This window comes from Convolutriloba macropyga, chromosome 4 (assembly GCF_964194025.1).
Source record: "Convolutriloba macropyga chromosome 4, txConMacr16.3, whole genome shotgun sequence".
NCBI lineage: Eukaryota > Metazoa > Xenacoelomorpha > Acoela > Convolutidae > Convolutriloba > Convolutriloba macropyga.
Window position 1 is genome coordinate 64884845 of NC_134471.1, and position 20677 is coordinate 64905521.

The window sequence follows — 20677 nt, forward strand, 5'->3', positions numbered from 1 at the left end:
ATGACAAAAATTTTCAAAAAACTTGAAAAAAATTGCAAAAATTAGTATCATTTTGTGTGTTTGTGTTTTTAGTACCACGACATTTAGCTCATAAAATGGTCATAACAAGCAATTTTGTCTCGCAAAAGGCCTTCATCAGCTTTTAAAAACTTCAAACTGAGACTAATCAAACAAAAATTTCAAAAAAAATTACATAAAACATGAAAAAATGCACCATTTTGAGCCGAAAAACTCCTAAAAATGACCTTTTAACCTTAAATTAAGGCCATCCCAGCAGCTGCACCACTATACGCATTTGAAGGACTACTAAAGCCCACTTTGGGCCTCTAATGAAACTTAATGCCCGCTGGGCCTTACCTGTTTATCCCGTTTTGAAAGGTCAAAGTCATTGAAAAATGTGTGAACACATCTTAAAAAAAAAAAAACACAGCGCACCAATACAATTCAAATTCTTTGAATTGTAAAAATAGGAGCGCTATAATAGCCGGCTGAGAAGATGAGGGCGGCTATTAACTAGACCAATAACGGACTGTGAATGGATTGGGAAAACCATTTAGAAAAAAATCCGATCCAAAAAATCGAAAAAACAGTAAAAATCAAAGTGAAATTGCCGCATGTGAACAAAAAACCACTAGCGAGAAAGCGAATTTTTGTTCAAACACCGTTTTCTCACTCTATTTTAAAATTAGAGCGAAAAAATTTCACGCCGCAAAACCACTCGCTTTTTCGCTCCACTTCCTGTGTCGGCGTGACCAAAATCACTACTCCAATTTGACTTCAAAATTCATGAAAATGTGTGAACAGATCTTAAAAAAAAAGACAGCGCCCCAATACAATTCAAATTCTTTGAATCGTAAAAAACCAAGAGCACCGCAATATAGCTTCGCTCAGCTTACAGCTTCGCAGCTATAAAAAAATATGTCTTATGCCAAAAATGCTAGCACCAAATGACAGTTATTACAATGGCGGGTATTTTTGAGAACTCCAGTTCAAACACTTTTGAAACAGTTAAACTCAAAAATATGCATTCTTGAATGGAAAAATATTTTTGCATCGTTTTCGAAACTGTTAAGCTTATTTAAGGTCTTAATTGTACAATTGTCAGCTAGAAAATAAAAGTAAGTTCAACAGGATGAAGCATATTTCAGAAGATTTTTGACTCAACAGTCTGCGAAAAACCTCAGTAATGGAATCCATCCTAATCCGCGAGATATACGAGAACTTGACTCTGAGTTCAGACGTGCTATAAAGCACACTGAACTCTGTTACACGGTCGCACTATATTTACGGTTAGACCTCAATATCTCGCGCATCATTCAAGTGATCTGGTCTCCGATCTATTTTGCATCCACCCCCACACTGTTTTTAATGCCCTAATGCCCCCATTACCATTTGTGTGTAGTTATATAGCATATTACTAAGTAAAAATAGCACGTGCGATTGTGGGCGATTTATATGCCCACTGAGCTGGGGGGGGGGGGGGGGGGGGGCATAATATATCAAAACATTTAGGCTGAAGTCAACCTTAAATTCAAACTTACAATATACAATTGAAATCTCAAAAGAGACGAATATGTACAGTAAAAAGCAGATCATTTGTTTCATTCGTAAAACCTTACACAGCCAGATCAAAATTAAAACAGGAGCTAGTTTTATTAGTTATGGAAGTAAGTAAACCAAATTTATCAATACAATTTCTAATTTTGGAACATCTGTTAAAACTGAGTTTTGAAAAGCGCACTTTTTAACTGCTCACGCATTTTTTCAGCTTCTAAACCTCGGAAATAAACAGCATCGTCGTTTTCGACCAGTTGCATTTGTAACAGACGAATGTCGCTTTCAAGTTTCTGTCTAAGTTCGTTTTTCATTTTCTCCAAAGCCAGAGCTTGTGCTTTATCATTGAGTTCGACCTCCTTTTTCTCTTTATCAACTGCTTCGGCTAATATTGCGAACTGATCTCGGTAGTAGTTTTCAAGGGATTCGACCTCGTTTTGTTGTTGGTGGGTTCTGGCCTGTCGCTTCTCGCGACAGTACTTTCGGATCTCGGCTATCCGGTTCTTTTGGATCTCTAGGCCTTCGTCGAAGAGTTCCCGAAATATTTGCTCCTCTTTGCTTTTTTTCTTAGCCATTCTGGACTTCATGCGTACCTAGAGTCAAAAGCTGATGTTAAGACCATTTTATAGATAACGCAGCAAGTAATAATAAAATTTCTGTTCGGATATTTTCATTTAGTTGCAACAAAGGCTTATTTAGGCCATGGTGGGATAAAAGTATGGTCTGTTCTGAGCATATATTAATCATGGAAATGTACATTAAATGCACCGCATTATATACATGTGGACAGTCTGTCACACAGTACATACTGACCCACTTTTATGCAGATAATTCATTTAGTTGCAGCACTTCAATCTTTGCGCTATGAAAGAATATTAGAGGTCAAGATAAAATCTCGCGTCGCAGTAAAACTAACTACAACCAAATCAGTCTATTTTGACTCATGAATCAAGCAAGCAAAAAGAGTGGCCCTTCCCATTATAGCGCCCTCCTCCTCTACAGCTCAGTGGGGCAAGTGTATAACACGTACACCCCCTTTCTGTTAATATACCAACTGGGGGGGGGGGGCAACAAGAAGCATGCCAATTCAGAAAAAAACGCTAGTTTGAAACACCGTTACTATAAACATTGGCTTTGTCTACAGAATAGATTGGTACTGGGAGTGTGACTGACCTGGAACTCATCATAGTAGCGTCTGACTCTGGCTGATGCCTGTTTCTGTTCCCTCACATTAGTCCTGACTATAGTCTCTCTCTGCCTCTGCTCCTTCCTCTCCTTCATCCGAATGCTGTGCTCCACCTGTTTACAAACAAAAAACACTGGCTAATCAACACAACACAGCTTCACTAATTCAGACAGTATAAGCAGACCAATGCTGCCATTGAGAGAAGCCAGTAAACGGAGGACGCCGATACAGACCAACAGGCGCAGAGCAGAATGTTATCAAATGAGGTTTAAAGCCAAATATTTTTAAACATTGTCAAAAATTGTCAGAAAATAGCCGCGACATAGACTGTTGAGAACCCAAAAACCAGTAAAGTCAAGACACAAAATTCAAAATATCGAAATTTTATTTCAAATTATTCTTATTTTTAAATGTTATTAAAACACTAATGTCTTTCAAGCATTGTAATTATCCAGATTGCAAGACTTCGATGGAAGTTCCATTGGTTTACATTCTCAAATTAGATTTGGTAAGTGCAGAAGTCTGATCGAGGTAAGCCATGTAAGGTCAAAAATTTATCACACGATTGACCTAAAAACTTATACAGAAAGCAGCAAAAAATGACGTCATGCACACAAATTAAGCAACAGAGGAGTAGAAGTCGCATAGAAAAGTCACATTGCAACTTCATGGCGAGTTATCAAATCTTCATAAAAAACCCGGAACGACCAATTAAAACATAGCTGGCAGATTGCCAGAAAATAGCCGCAGTAGCTTTGTAGATCTGCAGTCTCAAACAAACAGTAAAAAAAAGACAGACCAAAAAAATAATCTTTTCCTTGAAGGCTGATATGTTATATTTTGGTTAAAAGTCTGTTTAAGTTTTTGCTTCCTCTATTAGCTGCTCTCAAATAACCTTCATTTAGAGTGCCATAGACCCATTTGACCTTATCTCTTTGAATTGAAGTAAATAAAAGTCAATTTCAAAGTGAGGAAGTCATTTTTGAGAGTGAGGTAAGTCAAGTGTGACCAAAAATTTAATCACACGAAGAAAAAAAACTCGCTCCACTAAGAGCGAAAAATGACGTCACGCACGCAATTCAGTTGAAATTGCATGAGCGAATGAACAAAAAGCAGATTTGAAGTGGTTGTGACGTCATATGGTCGTAACAAAAATCATGACGACGAAATAAAAAACATAGCAGGACAAGTCCTGACGTACAATTCAAAGAATTTTCATTGACTAAACAGAAAACTAGACCTAGAACGGAAAAACCATTTAGAAAAAAATCCGATACAAAAAATCGAGAAAAACAGTAAAAATCAAAGTGAAATTGCCGCATGTGAACAAAAAACCACTACCGATAAAACGAATTTTTGTTCAAACACCGTATTCTCACTCTACTTTAAAATTAGAGCAAAAAAATTTCAGGCCGCAGAACCACTCGCTTTTTCGCTCCATTTCCTGTTTCGGCGTGACCAAAATCACTACTCCAATTTGACTTCAAAAATCATGAAAATGTGTGAACAGATCTTAAAAAAAAGACAGCGCCCCAATACAATTCAAATTCTTTGAATTGTAAAACAACCAAGAGATGGCCAATAATAGCCTCAGCTATCGCTTCGCGGCTATTAAACGTAACCGACTACACGTCGGAAGAATTGCTCTCGAACGACTAGTGACAGCTCTAATCAATTGTAGCCTGCTTCAGTCGTGGGGGGGGGGCGCTAAATGGGACAAAGAAGTTCAATAGTGGGCTTCAAATAACCACATTAGAGGTTAACATATACCACTATTAAAATTTAAAGTGAAAATGGCACCAGTTTCCCCGCACTTTTCATTTGACTTTTAGTATTAAATTGCCGCCATTTGAGTTCAGCTGCTTGAAATTGTGATTGAGAAAGAATTTTAGTTCACGCGAAACGCAAAAAGTCAAGGGCGTAAAAGTCACTCGAAAAGTCAAAACGGTCAAGCAAATATTTTGCATAAAAAAGACACAGGTTTACAATAATTGCTTCTCTACGAGAGCAATTAAACACGTAGCCAAGGGACTCTAGAATCAACTGGAAGCAAAACTGACCCAAAACTAAGCCTTTCTGCAAGTTGCTACTCCAAAATAATTACCTTTAGAATATCGTGGCATGCCAGATCAACAGTTCAAACATTGTAAAAATAACTCTACAAGTAGCGACGTCCCAACAATTGTTCTCCAAAACAATTGTAGTAATCGTTCCGGTCCTGTCAGTGACCACCCTATAGCCCAACTTTGACTGAAACATTAAAAAGTCACAGAGCAAAAAAGATCTAACAAAAAAATAATTACGCTTTTCAGTAAAATCAAGTCTATCTAACATTCCTCCAAGATTCAACTATCCTCCTCTATTAAGAGTGACTCAGTAAAAAACAACGATTATCAAAAAGCACAATTTTAATGACAAAACTATTCTGAAAAGCACAATCAACAAGAAAAATCGGACAAGAATAAAAACATATTCATCCGATTGCCAGAAAACATAGCTGGCAGATTGCCAGAAAATAGCCGCAATAGCTTCATAGATCTGCAGTCTAAAAAAACAGTAAAAAAGACAGACCAAAAATTCATCTTTTCATTGAAGGATGATATGTTATATTTTGATTAAAAATCTGTATGAGTTTTTGCTGCCTGTATTAGCTGCTCTCTAATAACCTTCATTTAGAGTGACGCACACCCATTTGACTTTATCTCTTTGAATTAAAGCAAAACATAACCGACTAACGTCGGGCGAATCGCTCTCAAACGACCGGCGGGCGGTCGTCAGCACCTAGCTGCTGTTTAGTGAGGTTAGCTTTAGCTTGATTGAAGAGGCGTGAGGCTAGGGTAATAGACGATATTATCACGCCACATAACAGTCGCTGAAGTCAACAAAAGAATTAAGGAGAGAGAGAGAGAGAGTGCGAGGTAAAACGTGAGCGAGAAAGAGAAGAAGAAACTCCAACCAACAGAGAGAGAGAGCTAGGAATTTTTTCCATGATGAGATTCTAGCCTTGTTAGTAACTAAATCATATAAAAAACTGAAAGTGCAAAATTCAAAAGAAAACTTTCCACATTTCGCAGTGAAGAAAATGTTCAAAGAACATTTTTTGCCTCTGGATTTTTGTGATGTAAACCATCTTCAAGACTTAAAAAGCTCCGTTGGCCAGTATTGATCGTTAAACTCAAAAAAGGACAATATTCAAAAAAATTTAAAAATAATTGCAAATTTTGACAAAATCTTGCTAAAATTCGTGATGTTAATATCTTAAGAACCACAACACCATTCCATTGTCTCAAGAGACTATCCAGAATCCCTATTTCAATCCTTAAACAGTTTCACTGGCTCACAAAGATCCATACATTTGGAACATGATAAACGTTTTTCAAAAATTTTTCAAATTAATTTTTTATCAAAAAGCTGCTAAAACTCGAGTCATTAAAATAATGATACCCATTTCATTAACTCTAGAAACTAAGCAGCTTACTATGAAACCTCGAAGGAGGTTCCTGGTGCACAAAAATATTCAAAAAATTGTTGCATACGATTTTTTTTTAAAAAAAAACTGCTTGAATTCGTGATACGAATTCGGCTAAAATCTCGAAGAACATTCCATTACACCTGAAAATTATGCATTAACCTATTACCTATTACTAAAATAAGCTAAAATCATTGAAAACGCTCCATTGCATCTAGAAATCATCCAGTAACCTAATATCAAACCCTAGAGGAGGTTATGTGGCTCTTGAGGCTAGATAAACCCATAAAATGACAAAAATTTCAAAAAAAAACTTGAAAAAATCATAAGATTTATTAAAAAAATCGATAAAAATTGTTATATTAAAAAGTTAAAAACCATTCTATCGCCGATAAAACCTGTTGAGTAACCTATTATCAAAGCCTATATGAGGTTTCCTGAGAATGGAAGAACTTATATAATGACAAACTTTAAAAAATTTGAAAAAAATTCAAGTTTTAACAAACAATTGCTGAAATTCGTTATGTTCAAATGTTGAAAACCATTCTACTACCAATGGAAACTATGCCGCAACCTATTATCAAACCCTTCAGGAGGTTGTCTTAACCCTGAGGCTGAAAAATCTTGAAAAATGAAAATATATGTCAAAAAATTTTGAAAATATAGCAATTTTTGTCAAAAAAATGCTAAAATTCGTGATGTTAAAATCTTGAAAATGATTCCATTACTTCTAGAAACTACATAGTAACCTATTATTAAACCCTAGAGGAGGTTCCTTGGCTCTTGAGGCTGGATAAACCTAAAAAACGACAAAAATTTTCAAAAACCTTGAAAAAATTTGCAAAATTTATCAAAAAATGCAAAAAATTCGCAATGTTGAAACAATTCTATTACCACTAGAAACTATGCAATAACCTATTATCAAATCCTAGAGTGGGTTCCTTGACATCTAGGGCTGCTAGAGCTGATAAAACTTAAAAAAATGACAAAAATTTTCGAAAATCTTGAAAAAAATTGTGAAAATTAGTTTAAATTTGCGTGTTTTTAGCTAGCGGTTGTTCGTCAGTAGCTAGCCACGGTGGGGTAGGGGGGGTGCACGGGGGTGCCGAGAGTCTGGTGGGGGTAACAGGGCGGTGGGGGTGGGGGCAATAGTGGGGGGGAGGTCTTCAACCTCTAAGAACCGCTATTCACACCATAATTATAAGACTCCAAAACTGTTTGAGCTGAAACAGAGCTAAAAGGCTCTAAGAGCACTTAAAGCCCGCTGGGCGCTACCTGTTTATCCCGTTTTTGAGGACGAAAAGTCAAAAGCGTCAGACGAAAAATTCGTCAAGCGAAAAATCGCATAAAAAAATACCGACAGGACTAATATAATAATTGCTACAAACTTCGTTTGAGAGCAATTAATATAAGTCAATTTCAAAGTGAGGAAGTCATTTTTGTGAGTGAGGTAAGTCAAGTCTGACCAAAAATTTAATCACGCAAATGAACAAAAAAACTCACCCCACTAAGAGCGAAAAATGACGTCACGCACGCACTTCAGTTGAAATTGCATGAACGAATGAACAAACAGCAGATTTGAAGTGATTGTGACCTCATATGGTCGTAACAAAAATCGCGCCGACAAAATAAAAAACCAAGAGAAGGCCAATTATAGCGCCAGCTATCGCTGTTCGGCTATTGAAAAACCAAGCGCACCTCAATATAGCTTCGCTCAGCTTACAGCTTCGCAGCTATAATAACCTATTTAGTAATATCAATAGCAGCGCAGTCACAGCAAACAGATATATATTCAGTATTTTAACCCAAACATAGCATGAATTTTTGCAGTACGAGAAAAATGCTGCACTAAGAGTGAAAAATGACGGTCACGCACATAAATTGCATGAATAAAAAAAGCAAAGTGATCGTGACATAATCTGGTGATAGCCAAAATCTTGACGAAATAAAACACATAACCAAGAGATAACCAAGAGAAAAACAAAAAAACCAAGAGAAGACCAATAATAGCCCCAGCTATCGCTGTGCGGCTAATAAAAAACATCCATCCGATTGCCAGAAAATAACCTTCATTGATTAACAAAATCCCCCTTGGAATTGAAAGAAAAATTGTACAAGCTTTTTAAGTGCCAGCTATTTTTGATTGAATTTCTTAATTAGACAAACAACTGTTTCTTAATGAGGATACATGGATTGGTATTCATACCAATTAACAATAGATCTGGTAACTAAGACCAATTAGAACAAAGTTCAAGCACGGGGCACCTAAAATTGGTACCTAAGCTCGGTCTTTGAATTTATCCCGATTCATTTCCTTTTTTATGACTCCGTTCGTTATATATTGTTTTGCTGAGCAAGTGCTGTCTAAAAGCTCTTTGAGCAAAATAAGCAAATAATGGAACAAGCCTAAAGATTTCATGCAAACTGCCGAAAAAGTAGCGAAATGAGGTAGAGCGGAACAATTTTTTGTTCGACCAAAATTTATAGCCGGCTGAGATGAGGGCGGTTATTAATAATTAGAAAATAATGACAAGGTTTGACCTTATTTAAACATAAACCAACTAATGTCGGAATAATTGCTTTCGAACGACAGACGGGTAGAAAAACATCAGATCCCACCGGGATTCGAACCACTGACCTCCCGATCCATAACCAGCCGCACTGACCACTCGGCTATCAGGCACTCCTTTTTGCTATGCAGCAACCGACTTTATATTAGCAATAAACTTTACTTCGGAGTGAGAACAATAGAGATCACTCAAAAATGAAGAACTAAAGCGTGAAAAAGTCACTTGAGAAGTCAAAGGATGTTCTAGAAGAAAAGCGCAAAATGGTCAAGCCAAAAATTTGAATAAAAAAGACCAACATATTTACAATATTTGCTATGATCTTCTTTCAAGAGCAATTAACCAGTTTTAATCAACACAGATTTTTCGAAATCGATAGTGAAATCAAGAGGCCAGTAAAACATACAGAAAAACCATATTTGAAAAATTACCGTAGAATATACAAAGTTAAAAAATAGGACGAAATTCTAAAAATCGTTTAAAAAGCAAGATGATCGAAAAGCAGCTAAAAAATGCATAATAAAACCTAAATACTTTAAATGGTCAGAAAATCTCTGGCGAAATGCACAGTTTTTGTTAAATATGAGAACACTCATTATCGCCCAAAACATAAAAACTAAACTCCTTTGAGAATGTCGCACCAATTTTCCCACATTTTTCAAACCCTCTTTTCTCGTTCTTTCTCAGTGATCTATGAACAAAAACCATTCTTTTCATTCTTTTCAGGTGTGGCATTGACTTTTACATCCTGTTTCAGTTACACTTCAAGGATAAAAAAACAACCCAGTAACGTCGAAAGAATTGCTCTCGAACGACAAGTGGAAGCTCTAATCGATTGCAACCTGCTTCAGTGGGGAGCATGCAGGATGGGGGACTAAGAAGTTCACTAAAGAGCTTTAAATGACGTCATTAGAATATTAATTATTTACCACTGACATTTATGTCTAAAATGACACTAACTTCGGCGCACATTTCATTTGGCTTTCAGTAGTAAACTGCCGCCACTTGAGTTCAGCTGCTTAAAATAGTGAATGAGAGAAATTTAGATCACGCAAAAAAAATCACGCAAAAAAGATCACGCAAAAAATGCTAAACGTAGTAAAAGTCACTCGAAATGTGACTTTTCCGGTGATCTTTTCCGGTTTTGCTCTACGGCCAAGCAAAAATTTTCCATAAAAAGACACCTGTTTACAATAATTGCTTCAAACTTAATTCGAGAGCAATTAAACGAGTCACAAAAGAACCCAAAGAGACCAATAATAGTCTCGCTATCTCTTCGTGGCTATTACATACATTAAAGTGGTGATCTTTACGAATCAGGACATACCTCTTTCTTCATGATATCCATCAATAGACCTTGTCTCTTTTCTGCCTCAATCAACTCCCTGCTACTTCTGTCACTCGCCACTTGCCCGTTCCTCCCTCTACCTTCTCCTCCAACTACAGACAACGCCTGGTTTTCTTTCGCCGCAGAAGCAGCCAGAAAGTGCATCTGTTTCAACTGAAACATCGTTTACAGCATCCATGTAAAACGGAAATACAAACAGCACAATAATCTTGATATTTATGGTAGAAACTTCAAGATGCCGAAAAACGTAAAATTCCTGAATTCTATTAAATGGTAAAGGTCCAATATTACTAAAACAAAGCCAGCAGATTGCCGGAATAGCTGCGAAAGAATAGACTTTCGTGCGGTATGATAGAAATAGAAACAGATACAGATATAAGTTGAAAAGGTTATCGACACCGCTCAAGAGCTATGTAAAAAACATTCAGCGAAAAATTAACAAAGCTTGTAAAAAATCATTGCGCAAAAGCCTTTTCACCAGTGACCTTTATTACAGATATGAGTTCAATTGACCTCTTAAACTAATTCAAATTAAACGTTTTAAAGTGCAAAAGTCATTTTATTGAGTAAGGTAAGTCACGTAGGATCAAAATCTAATACCGCAAATGAGCTGAAAACGTTGTCTAAAGGGAGTGAGAAATGACGTCACGCACGCAAACGCCGTTAGCGAGAGGAAGAAGTCATTCAGAAAATTTGACTTTCAACTTTTCTGTGTGAACAAATGTAAAACATAAACGAGCGTCAGACGACGAAACGAATATCGGGTCTTTCCTATTATAGCCCCCCATAAAAATATGGGGTCTTTTCCATTATGGGGGTCTTTCCCATTATAGCCCCCATAAAAATATCGCCCCCCATTATGGTATATTTACCATGATTGGGGGGCTATAGGTTATCTGACCACTAAGCTGGGGGGGGGGGGGGGGCTATAATGGGAAAGACCCCAAAAATCATAGTCGGAAGAATTCCTGAAGCGACTCGAAGCGAGGGAGCTTCACAAAGAAAACCTTAATTGAAGCTGAAACCAAGGCTTTCTGTCTTAAAACCTTAATTCTTTACCACACCGGATTTCAAATAAAATGGTGAAACTTATACCGTTGTTTCCTCGAGAACGGCTTGAGCATTGACATTATTGGAGCAAGTTGAAATATAAAACAATCACGTCATTATTCATTAAGCATACAAAAACTGCAAAAATTTATAACCTAAGAGCAAATTTTGACAAAACTTTGATGCCGCCAAACCTCATATTACTAAAAACATTGGTAACGTCAAAAATGCTCAAAATTCTTAGGATGGTTCAATACTGATACGCTCAAACAACTGACAGGACTAAAAATTGCCCGTAAAAACACTTGACTGAGGTCTTGAAATAGAACTCAAGAAAATTCGCACACAGAAGTAATCAGTCAAAAGTTGGAACCGGAGCTCCAGCAAGATCTCAGTGTTGCATTATGTTAAATAAAATCATATGCCAACCGAGGAAATGAGAAAGTCTAAGAAAAAAGCTAAAACCAAAAAATTTTTTAGGAACTGATAAAAAGCAAATAAAAGGATATAACTGCTAGGAGAATGCTAGAATGATACAAGCTAGAATGAGGAGAAATATAGAGACACATTGTAAAAAACATGGAAACAAAAAGCCTATTTTTTGACTTTTGAAAAAAAAATTAAATTGAAAATGAACTAAAAAAACAAATACATTTCATTATTTAGCATTCGAGACTTCAAAAATACATAGCCATTCACCTGATTAGATTAAAAAAGTAAAAACAGAACCAAAAGATTCGAAACAGTAAAATATTTTTGCAAAAATTGAACATTTTACAAATTGCAATGAAAAATTTTTAATGAATTTCAAAGACATACCGCCGAAAAAAGATTCAAAAATAAAAAGAACGACAAAAAATCCCTGATGGTGCATAAAAAGACTTTCCAGCAATTAAAACCAAAATACAAACAAAAAAACTGCAAAAAAAAAGAAAAATTGGACAAAAACTGCTAAAATCGGATTAGCATGTGGACAATTTTATAAAACCTCATGTTATATCTCGATGCATGAAATATCAAAAGCAAATTGTCATATGCCCCGATTTTTGAAAAGTCCGCTTAAATATCCAAAAATGAACAACGAAAAAAAGAGCAAATGTGCCCGTTTTAAAATTAAAACGCCATTATTAGGCTCTCAAAAATAAATTAGTATAAACTTCCGGAGGTTATTATTACACATCTCTAAACAGCATCAAATAAAAATTATTTCTACAAATAACAAAATTACAAGCGACAAACGGGCTAATTGGACGAAAAAAAACGGCTAAATAAATGCACGGTTATATATTGCGCCATACTGTCAAAAACAATTTTTAAAATCGAAAATGTCATTCACTGCACATAGCGCATGATCAAAAAATCTCTCTTAGACAAAATAAGTTCACATCGCAATTTGCGCTGGCAGGTCAGAACGCCTTCTGAACGAATAGTACTTCAGGTAGAAAAAAACAGCCGGAAGAATTCCGGAATAGACTCGAAGACACCTTTGCCAAAGAACGACCCGTCGAATATCTAGTTTCTGATTGCAGTGAGCATCAAAGAAGAGAGAAGACTATCTCAATTGAATAAAATAAAAAAGTAATTTAAACAAAAAAAATTCAAAAATAATTTTTCAATTTAAAAAAAAAACGCGAATTAGGAAATTTAACATTTTTCGTATTTTTTGTGAAAACTCAAAAAATAAATAACTGGGTACCCAAGAACCTTTATTTAATTTGTAATGAAAACTGCCCATGAGCATTAAGCTTACATTCAGTGACAAGTAAAAGCAATACAATACAATACTAGGCCAGAAATCGTTAAAATAGCCTTAAAAACCAGAGAATTAGTTGAAAAACCTTCAAATTAGCGTAAAACCCACCCCCCCTTTGATTACCAAAAACCTTCAAAACGCTATAAAAACAATCTTAAAACCATAACTTTATACTGAAATAACCTGTTAGACAACATAAAAGTTTCACAAAACAAAAACGCTTGATAAAGTCGCACGTGAACAAAAAGATTTGCTCGCTTAGCAAACCCTGTTTCAAAAGAAGGCATGCACAAAAGAACTACTTACTCTCTTTTCTCTGCTTCAAATTTGTTTACTGAAAAAACTTTCACAAACTTTATTCACTCCCTGAACTTCCGGTTTTCTTGCTCGCTCGCATAAAAAAACCGAAAACCAAAAAGCCTCTTCGAGTCTTAAAAACCTCAAGAAAACCATTACTCCTCTCCGAGTCGTAAAAAACCAAGAGCACCGCAATATAGCTCCGCTCAGTTTACAGCTTTATAGCTATAAAAAGAAATCAAAATGGTCCTAAGGTATCTTTTTTCTCGTGAAATAACGCCTATAGCGTATGCCTTCTAGACGCCTGTTAAAAACAATTCGATCGACATATTCAAATTTAACGCCAAGTGGAAAAATTGAAACTGACCTGTTTCTTCCACAGAACATGAGTCATTTCTTTGGATAGTTTCAGTTGTGGGAACTCATCCAGAAGGAATGACAGCATCTCGTTCTGACCAATTTCAGGTGCCCTCTGAGATCCCGCCCGCTTAGCTCGACCACTAGTACCCCTTGGACTATTTGACTCATCAGCAGCACCCAAAGATGATGACCTCTCCGTCTCGAATCCATCAACTGAATCCTCCTTTGCTGGTGGCTTCTTAATTCCTAGAACAGCGCCAATAAAAATCTCCAAAAAAAATCTTAAAATTCTTTACATTCATTCTTCACATAATATTGACATAATTCTATCGTTACTGCGACCATTGCCTCGCTGTTCTTTCATCGGATTCCTATGTTATCTTCTAGAACATTCTTGATTTCACTTTTTACGCTTGACTTCGATTTTACTCGTGTTTTTGAGTTGCGCGCATTCAGAAATAGCCGCCCTAGGATAAAAGTTCCTATCATAACCTTATTTTTCTGATCAATACTAACAGTTTCTTTATGTCGCACGCGATTAGTTCCTAAAATAGCAGTCGCGTTCCACTCAGATCAATAAATTTGTTCAAAAATATGGTCTAAATCGAAGCACAAAAACAGGACACTAAGCATCTAACCTCTGTTGGTTGATTTTGACCTCCTAGCTGAAACCGATCCAGGCTTTCTCGACCCTCTAAGATAGTTGTTTCCTCTTCTTTGAGTGAAAATTACCCCACTGGAGTATCGCTTTTTGATTGGACTCCGCTGATGGCTTGTGGTTGCGAGTCTGTGTAGAGACTTCATATCACTGTGAACTTTGTCCAGTTTGATTTGGTGCATGAATGCCTTGTGCTCTTCGGCACTCTTCACTAGACGGAATGTCTTGGCTAAATTCTGCTTCAATCTGTCAGTGTTCACTTTTTCCTGCAGTAAGAACCTTTATTTAAAATCCTCAAAATTATAATTGAGCTGAATTGAGAATAATCCTCTTAAAATTTTAATTGAGCTGAATTGAAGTGAGAAAAATCCTCTTAAAAAATTATATTTAATTGAGTTCTGAGCTGTTGGCTGGAGTGCGATAAATCTAGGGTAAAAATGAAACATGATAAATTTTAAAAAACTAAGTTCAATGGTTTAATGCAAGGATTATGAAAACAAATTCCCAGGAAACCAATACCCTTTATCTCAGGGAGTCTACGAAGGCGCAACTACTGCGAGAAATCGGATCAGTACAGGATTCGAACCAGCATCTCTTACTGCAAGCCTAGTGTGCTAACCATGACACCAACTGGTCTTAAGCTACTAAACTTGGGAATCTCTTAGCTTAGCGATAACAGTAAGATAAGTGTTTGCACATGAACATTGAAAGGTTAATATTTCAGACAGAACACTTAACCCTTTTGAAATTGCACATAATGAGCTCAAATATGACACGTTCATTTCAATTATCAACTGTGTTTGTCCTAAATCACCTACCCTTTCAGTTTCTTGGTCTAATTTCTCCCTAACATGCGACCACTTGCCAGACATCTCAGCTGGCGCCCCTTTGAACTCAGTCACTGCACCAAACTGCAACCTTTCTGCAGATTTTCCTTGCATCGATTCTGGAACCCGAAACTGTTGAAGCTTTTCCAGCAACCTGCAACATTCGGTATGAAAATTTTGATTCAAGCAGCAACATGAAAAATCTCTCGGTGAGTTTAGGAAGAACTAGCTGAGTAACGCATACAAAATTCAATTTTTAGCGAACAAATCGAAATTCCGGTTTCAAATTAGAATATCAAGCGACATACAAATTATTTTGATAAACATAGCCGGCAGATTGCCGGAATAGCTGCGAAAGAATAGACCTGCGTGCCATATAATAGAGATAGAAACAGATACAGATCTAAATTGAAAAAAAAAATCGACGCCGCTCAAAAAAATTTAGCGATAAACTAATAAAACTTGTTAAAACTCATTCCGCAGAAGCCTCTTATTAAGGACCTTTACTGCACATATGAGTTCCTTTGACCTTAAACAAATTCAAATTAAACTTAAGTTTTAAAGTGCAAAAGTCATTTTATTGAGTGAGGTAAGTCACTTGTGATCAAAATCTAATCACGCAAAAAACTTTTGCTAAAGAGAGTTTTGCTAAAGAGAGTGAGAAATGACGTCACGCGCGCAAACGCCGTTAGTGAGAGGAAGAAGTCATTCAGAAAATTTGACTTTTTCAGCTTTGCTGTGTGAACAAATGTAAAACGAAAAAAGAGCGTCAGACGACGAAACAAAAAAACATAGCCGGAAGAACTCCGGAAGCGACTCGAAGCGTAAAAACTTGACAAAACCCTAATTGCAGCTGAAACCATTACCTTTTTTAATAAACCATAAACTCATTACCCCCCCCCCCCCCCCCCCCGGTCTGATCTAAAAATTGGTGAAATTTAAACCACTGTCACCAAGAGAAACAAAGTGCCGCAAAAATATTTATTGAAAACGTTTGGTAAGGATAAGTGCAAAATAATTAGGATAGTCATAACAATGATAGTCTCAAAAAGCTGACAGGGCTATCAACTCCCCTCAAATAATTCATGATTCTAATCTCAAAAAGATCGCTGAAGCAAACGACAGATAATAATAACTTAGAAACTAAATTAAATTTTTCAAAAAATAATGCTCAAAGTTACGAATCAGAAAACTACTACAGTTAGATTTCTCATCACTGCAATTCAGACAAAAACAACATACACTTTTCTCGTCTTGTATATATGCTAGACAACATGATTTCAAACTAATTCAAAAATTAAAATAATCATAGAAAAGCAACCGAGTAATATTTAAAGGCAAAAAAAAAGTTTAAGAACAATAACAAGGTCGGAAAAAATACTAAAAAAGTAATAAGTAGCAATTCTGGAAAAGGCTTTCTAGTAAACTCTTAGTACTGCCTTATGTTGAATGAAATTAATTGCAACCCAAAGAAATGACGAAAATCTAAGAAAAAGCCGAAATCATTCAATTTGTTAATAACTAGAAAAAATCAATAAAACCAGTATAAATGTAGGTGCCAGGACAGAGCTAGAATGATACAAGCTAGAATGTGAACAATATGGACACAATGTAAGGAACACCGCAACAAAGACTAATTCTTGATTTTTGGAAGTTCAAATCAAAGTTTAAAAGTTTTAAGTTTAAAAATCAAATTTAAAAAAACAAGAAAAACTAACAACATTTAATTTTTCAGCATTCGAGACATAGAAAATACAACCAAGACAAAGATCTATCCTCCTGAACAGATCAAAAAAAGAAAAAGCAGAAATCAAACATACGAAACATTTTGCAAAAAAAGGTCAAAAAATTTTTAGGACTGCATTTATAAAAAAAATTTCAAAAAATGTTTTTCAAAAATTTAACGCTAAAAAATTATTGACGTTTTTATTGAAACGAAATCATAGCCCCTCATATTGCACAAAAACAATATTTCTAGTAATTAAAACCAAAATACAGACAAAAAACTGAGAAAAATAGGAAAAAAACTACCAAAATCGGATTAGCATATGTACAATATTATAAAACAAAATTACACCGAGGTAAAAAGAGGCATCGAGAATATGAATTGTCAACGGGAAGTTGTCATATTGACTGATTTCTGACAAAAAGACGGCTAAAAGATCCAAAAATGAAGAAAATAATAGGAAAAAAAGCCAAAAATTAATTAAAAAATCAAGAAATTTATGCCAATTTTGAACTTGAAACGCGTTTTCAGGCTCTGCAAAACACTGTGCTATTAACTTCCAAGGTTTACATTTCAATATAGCATCGAATAAAAATCATTTCTACAAAAAACGAAATTACAAGCAAAAAAATGGGCCACTTAGACGAAAAAACGGTTATCTATATGTGCCATTCTGTCAAAAACTACTTTTCAAAGTCAAAAAGTCATTCACTAAACGCAGCGCATGATCAAAAAACTTCTCTCGCTCAGAAAAAGTTAGTTCACACGGCAATTTTTCTCACTTTCGCTTTTAGGTCAAAACAGCGTCTGAACGAATAGTACTTCCGGTAAAAAAAAACCTTAAGAAAACCAATACTCCTCTTCGAGTCGTAAAAAACCAAGAGCACCGCAATATAGCTACGCTCAGCTTACAGCTTCGCAGCTATAAAAATATCAGGGCAAAATATTCAATGCAAAAAGACCCAAAGAGCCGAACGACCCGCTCAAAATTCATCCAATATTCTACCCTATTCATTTTGTCCTTGTGTAAATTTAACATAAATTTATTCTCGGGTAAAATATAACCTTTTACTAATTTTTAACCTTTTGCGCACTGCTTCGTACTGCTCATCTGTTTCAATTCGTTCACATGTCGATTCGTTTGTAGACCCTGTAAGACCCGATTTGAACGTTGTATCGCCTCTAGATTGCAAGCCAGTTGCCAGTGTGGGGTACCTTTGTTGTAGCATTCTATCTGATGTCAACTTTGACTTGCTAATTCCATTCAATTTGTCACGACTATAACTTTCGGAGAAATTTGACGTGTCTGCACTAGCGCTAAGGTCAACTAAGTTTAGCTTGAATACATCGTGTTTCGAGTCCGAGGAGAGACTTGAACCATCTAAATATTGATTGCCCGTCTTTTTATGCCCGAATTTGTTAGTTGATGACAACATTATTGGGGGTGGGTTCTGATTATCGGCTACAATCGAGGCCGAATTCAGGGTCAGACCTGAAACCGAAACGTTGCCTTCAACGGTTCGACTTCTTGGAGTTATCGCATCAAAACTTTGGTCTTTACCGAGTGGGGTTGGCAGCGGGCTCTTTTTCGGGTAAAGTCTTTCGAACACATTGGGCATCTGTTTTGAATATTTGTTCCTTGAGCTATTAGAACTGCGCCCACTATTTCTCAGCCCTTTAGCTGTGCATTGAACAGAAGCGTCTTGAAAAGAAGTTGATGTTGGTTCAAAAATTGTCTCAATCGGCGAAACCGGTCGATCGATCAGTTTTTTGTCACTATTTTGACCATTTTTATTGGTTTTACTTTCGTTGATATCATGAATAGACAATTCTTGATTACTCGCATTTCGAGGCGCTATTGCAGACTCTTCACCAGCAGTGAACGTTTCGTTAAAGCTTTTGGCCGTATCTTGCAAGCTCGCGTCAGCAACAGCTATTTTTCCAGCCAAGATGGGCTCGTTCATAATAACAGACGGACCACCATTAACTTCAGAACTCTCTTTCTTGGATTGAGACAAGGTTTCTTTAGCTTTTCGTATACTTTCACGATCTGCTTCTAAAACTCTAGGGTCCCGTTCTTGTGTTAGTGAGTCCCGCGTTGTCGGTACGAAATTGATACTTGTCACCGGCTTTGGTATAAAGTTGAATGTTGAATCTTGCACTGATGTGCTCTTTGTAGTTGTTTGCTCTAAGATGGATGACGTTTCGATGGCAGTATTGCTTGGACGATTGGTCACATTATGTGAGGCGGCAAAACTGCTTTCTCCGCATTTCGCTCCATTTTGCGCTCCATCAGTTGAACTATTTTCAGTCGTCCCAGCATTTTCAAGCCATGCATATTTCGCATTCGGTCCTAAACAAACTTTTTGCTTTAACTCCATTTTCAAAATTTAAAACAAACGATGTTGCTTTACTTCATTTGTTTCAATTAGCAATAGATACGAGCATGTATTGGCTTAATGGTGAGGGTTTTTCAACACAAAATTAAAAGAACATAGCCGGCAGATTGCCGGAATAGCTGCGAAAGAATAGACCTGCGTGCCATATAATAGAGATAGAAACAGATACAGATCTAAATTGGAAAAAAATCGACGCAGCTCAAAAAAACTAGGCTAAAAAACATTAAGCGATGAATTAATAAAGCTCGTTAAAAATCATTCCACAGAAGCCTCTTATTAGGGACCTTTACTGCACATATGAGTTCCTTTGACCTTGAACAAATTCAAATTAAACTTAAAGTTTTAAAGTGCAAAAGTCATTTTATTGAGTGAGGCAAGTCACATATGATCAAAATCTAATCACGCAAATAACCTAGAAACTTTTGCTAACGCGAGTGAGAAATGGCGTCACGCGCGCAATTGCCGTTAGTGAGAGGAAGAAGTCATTCAGAAAACTTGACTTTTTCAGCTTTGCTGTGTGAACAAATGTAAAACGAAAAAAGAGCGTCAGACAAACGAAACAAAAACATAGCCGGAAGAATTCCGGAAGCGACTCGAAGCGTCAAAACTTCACTAACAAAACCATAATTGTCACGGAAGCCACTACCTTTTGAATTAAACCATTAACTCACTATCCCTCCAGGTCTGATCTATAAATTGGTGAAATTTAAACCACTGTCACCAAGAGAAGGAAATTGCAGCAAAATTTTCTACTATTGAAAACGTTTGGTAACGTTAGAAAGTCCGAAATAATTAGGATGGTCAAAATAATGATGGGCTGAAAAACCTGACAGGGATTTCAATTGTCCTAAAATAATTTATGATTCTAATCTCAAAAGGATCCCGAAAGCAAACGGCAGATAATAATCTTAGAAACTAAGTTGAATGTTTCAAAAAAGAATGCTCAAATTTAAGAATCAGAAAGCCACTAAAAATTAAATTTCGAATCACTGCAATTAAGACAAAAACAACACATACTTCTTCCTTTTTGTATATAATCTAGTCATGATTTCATACTAATTCAAAAATTAATATAATCATAGAAAAGACATAAGCAACAGAATGAAATTCAAAGGCAAAAGATCGTTTGAAATCAATACCGAGGCCGAAAAATTTCAATAAATAGTAATAAGTAGAAACTATGGAAACGCCTTTCTAGCAAACTCTCAGTAATAGTCTTATGTTGAATGAAATCAATTGCAAACCAAAGAAATGACGAAAATCTAAGAAAAAGCGGAAATCATTCAATTTTTTAACAACAGAAAAAATCAATATAACGAAAACAAATGCAGGTGCCAGGACAAAGCTAGAAGGAGACAAACTAGAAAGCGAAGAATATGAACACAATGTAAGTAAAACCGTACCAAAAGACCAATTCTCGATATTTGAAAGTTAAACACCCAATTAAAAAAAAAGAAACATAAACCAACTAATGTCGGAACAA

General features: G+C 36.0%; 1 protein-coding gene across 1 annotated transcript in view; it reads right to left on the reverse strand.

Annotated features, from left to right (window-relative positions):
- Positions 1–1507: 1507 nt before the first annotated feature.
- Positions 1508–20677, reverse strand: part of LOC142337829 (uncharacterized) — a 331067-nt gene continuing 311897 nt past the window's right edge. Inside the window, exons 7-13 of the mRNA XM_075387359.1 lie at positions 17879–19148; positions 15061–15223; positions 14223–14508; positions 13592–13830; positions 10104–10277; positions 2728–2853; positions 1508–2147 (exon numbers count right to left, since the gene is read on the reverse strand). Of these exons, the coding sequence (XP_075243474.1) occupies positions 1716–2147; positions 2728–2853; positions 10104–10277; positions 13592–13830; positions 14223–14508; positions 15061–15223; positions 17879–19148 (2690 nt within the window). The 3' untranslated portion in view covers positions 1508–1715. The remainder of the gene's footprint in view (positions 2148–2727; positions 2854–10103; positions 10278–13591; positions 13831–14222; positions 14509–15060; positions 15224–17878; positions 19149–20677) is intronic.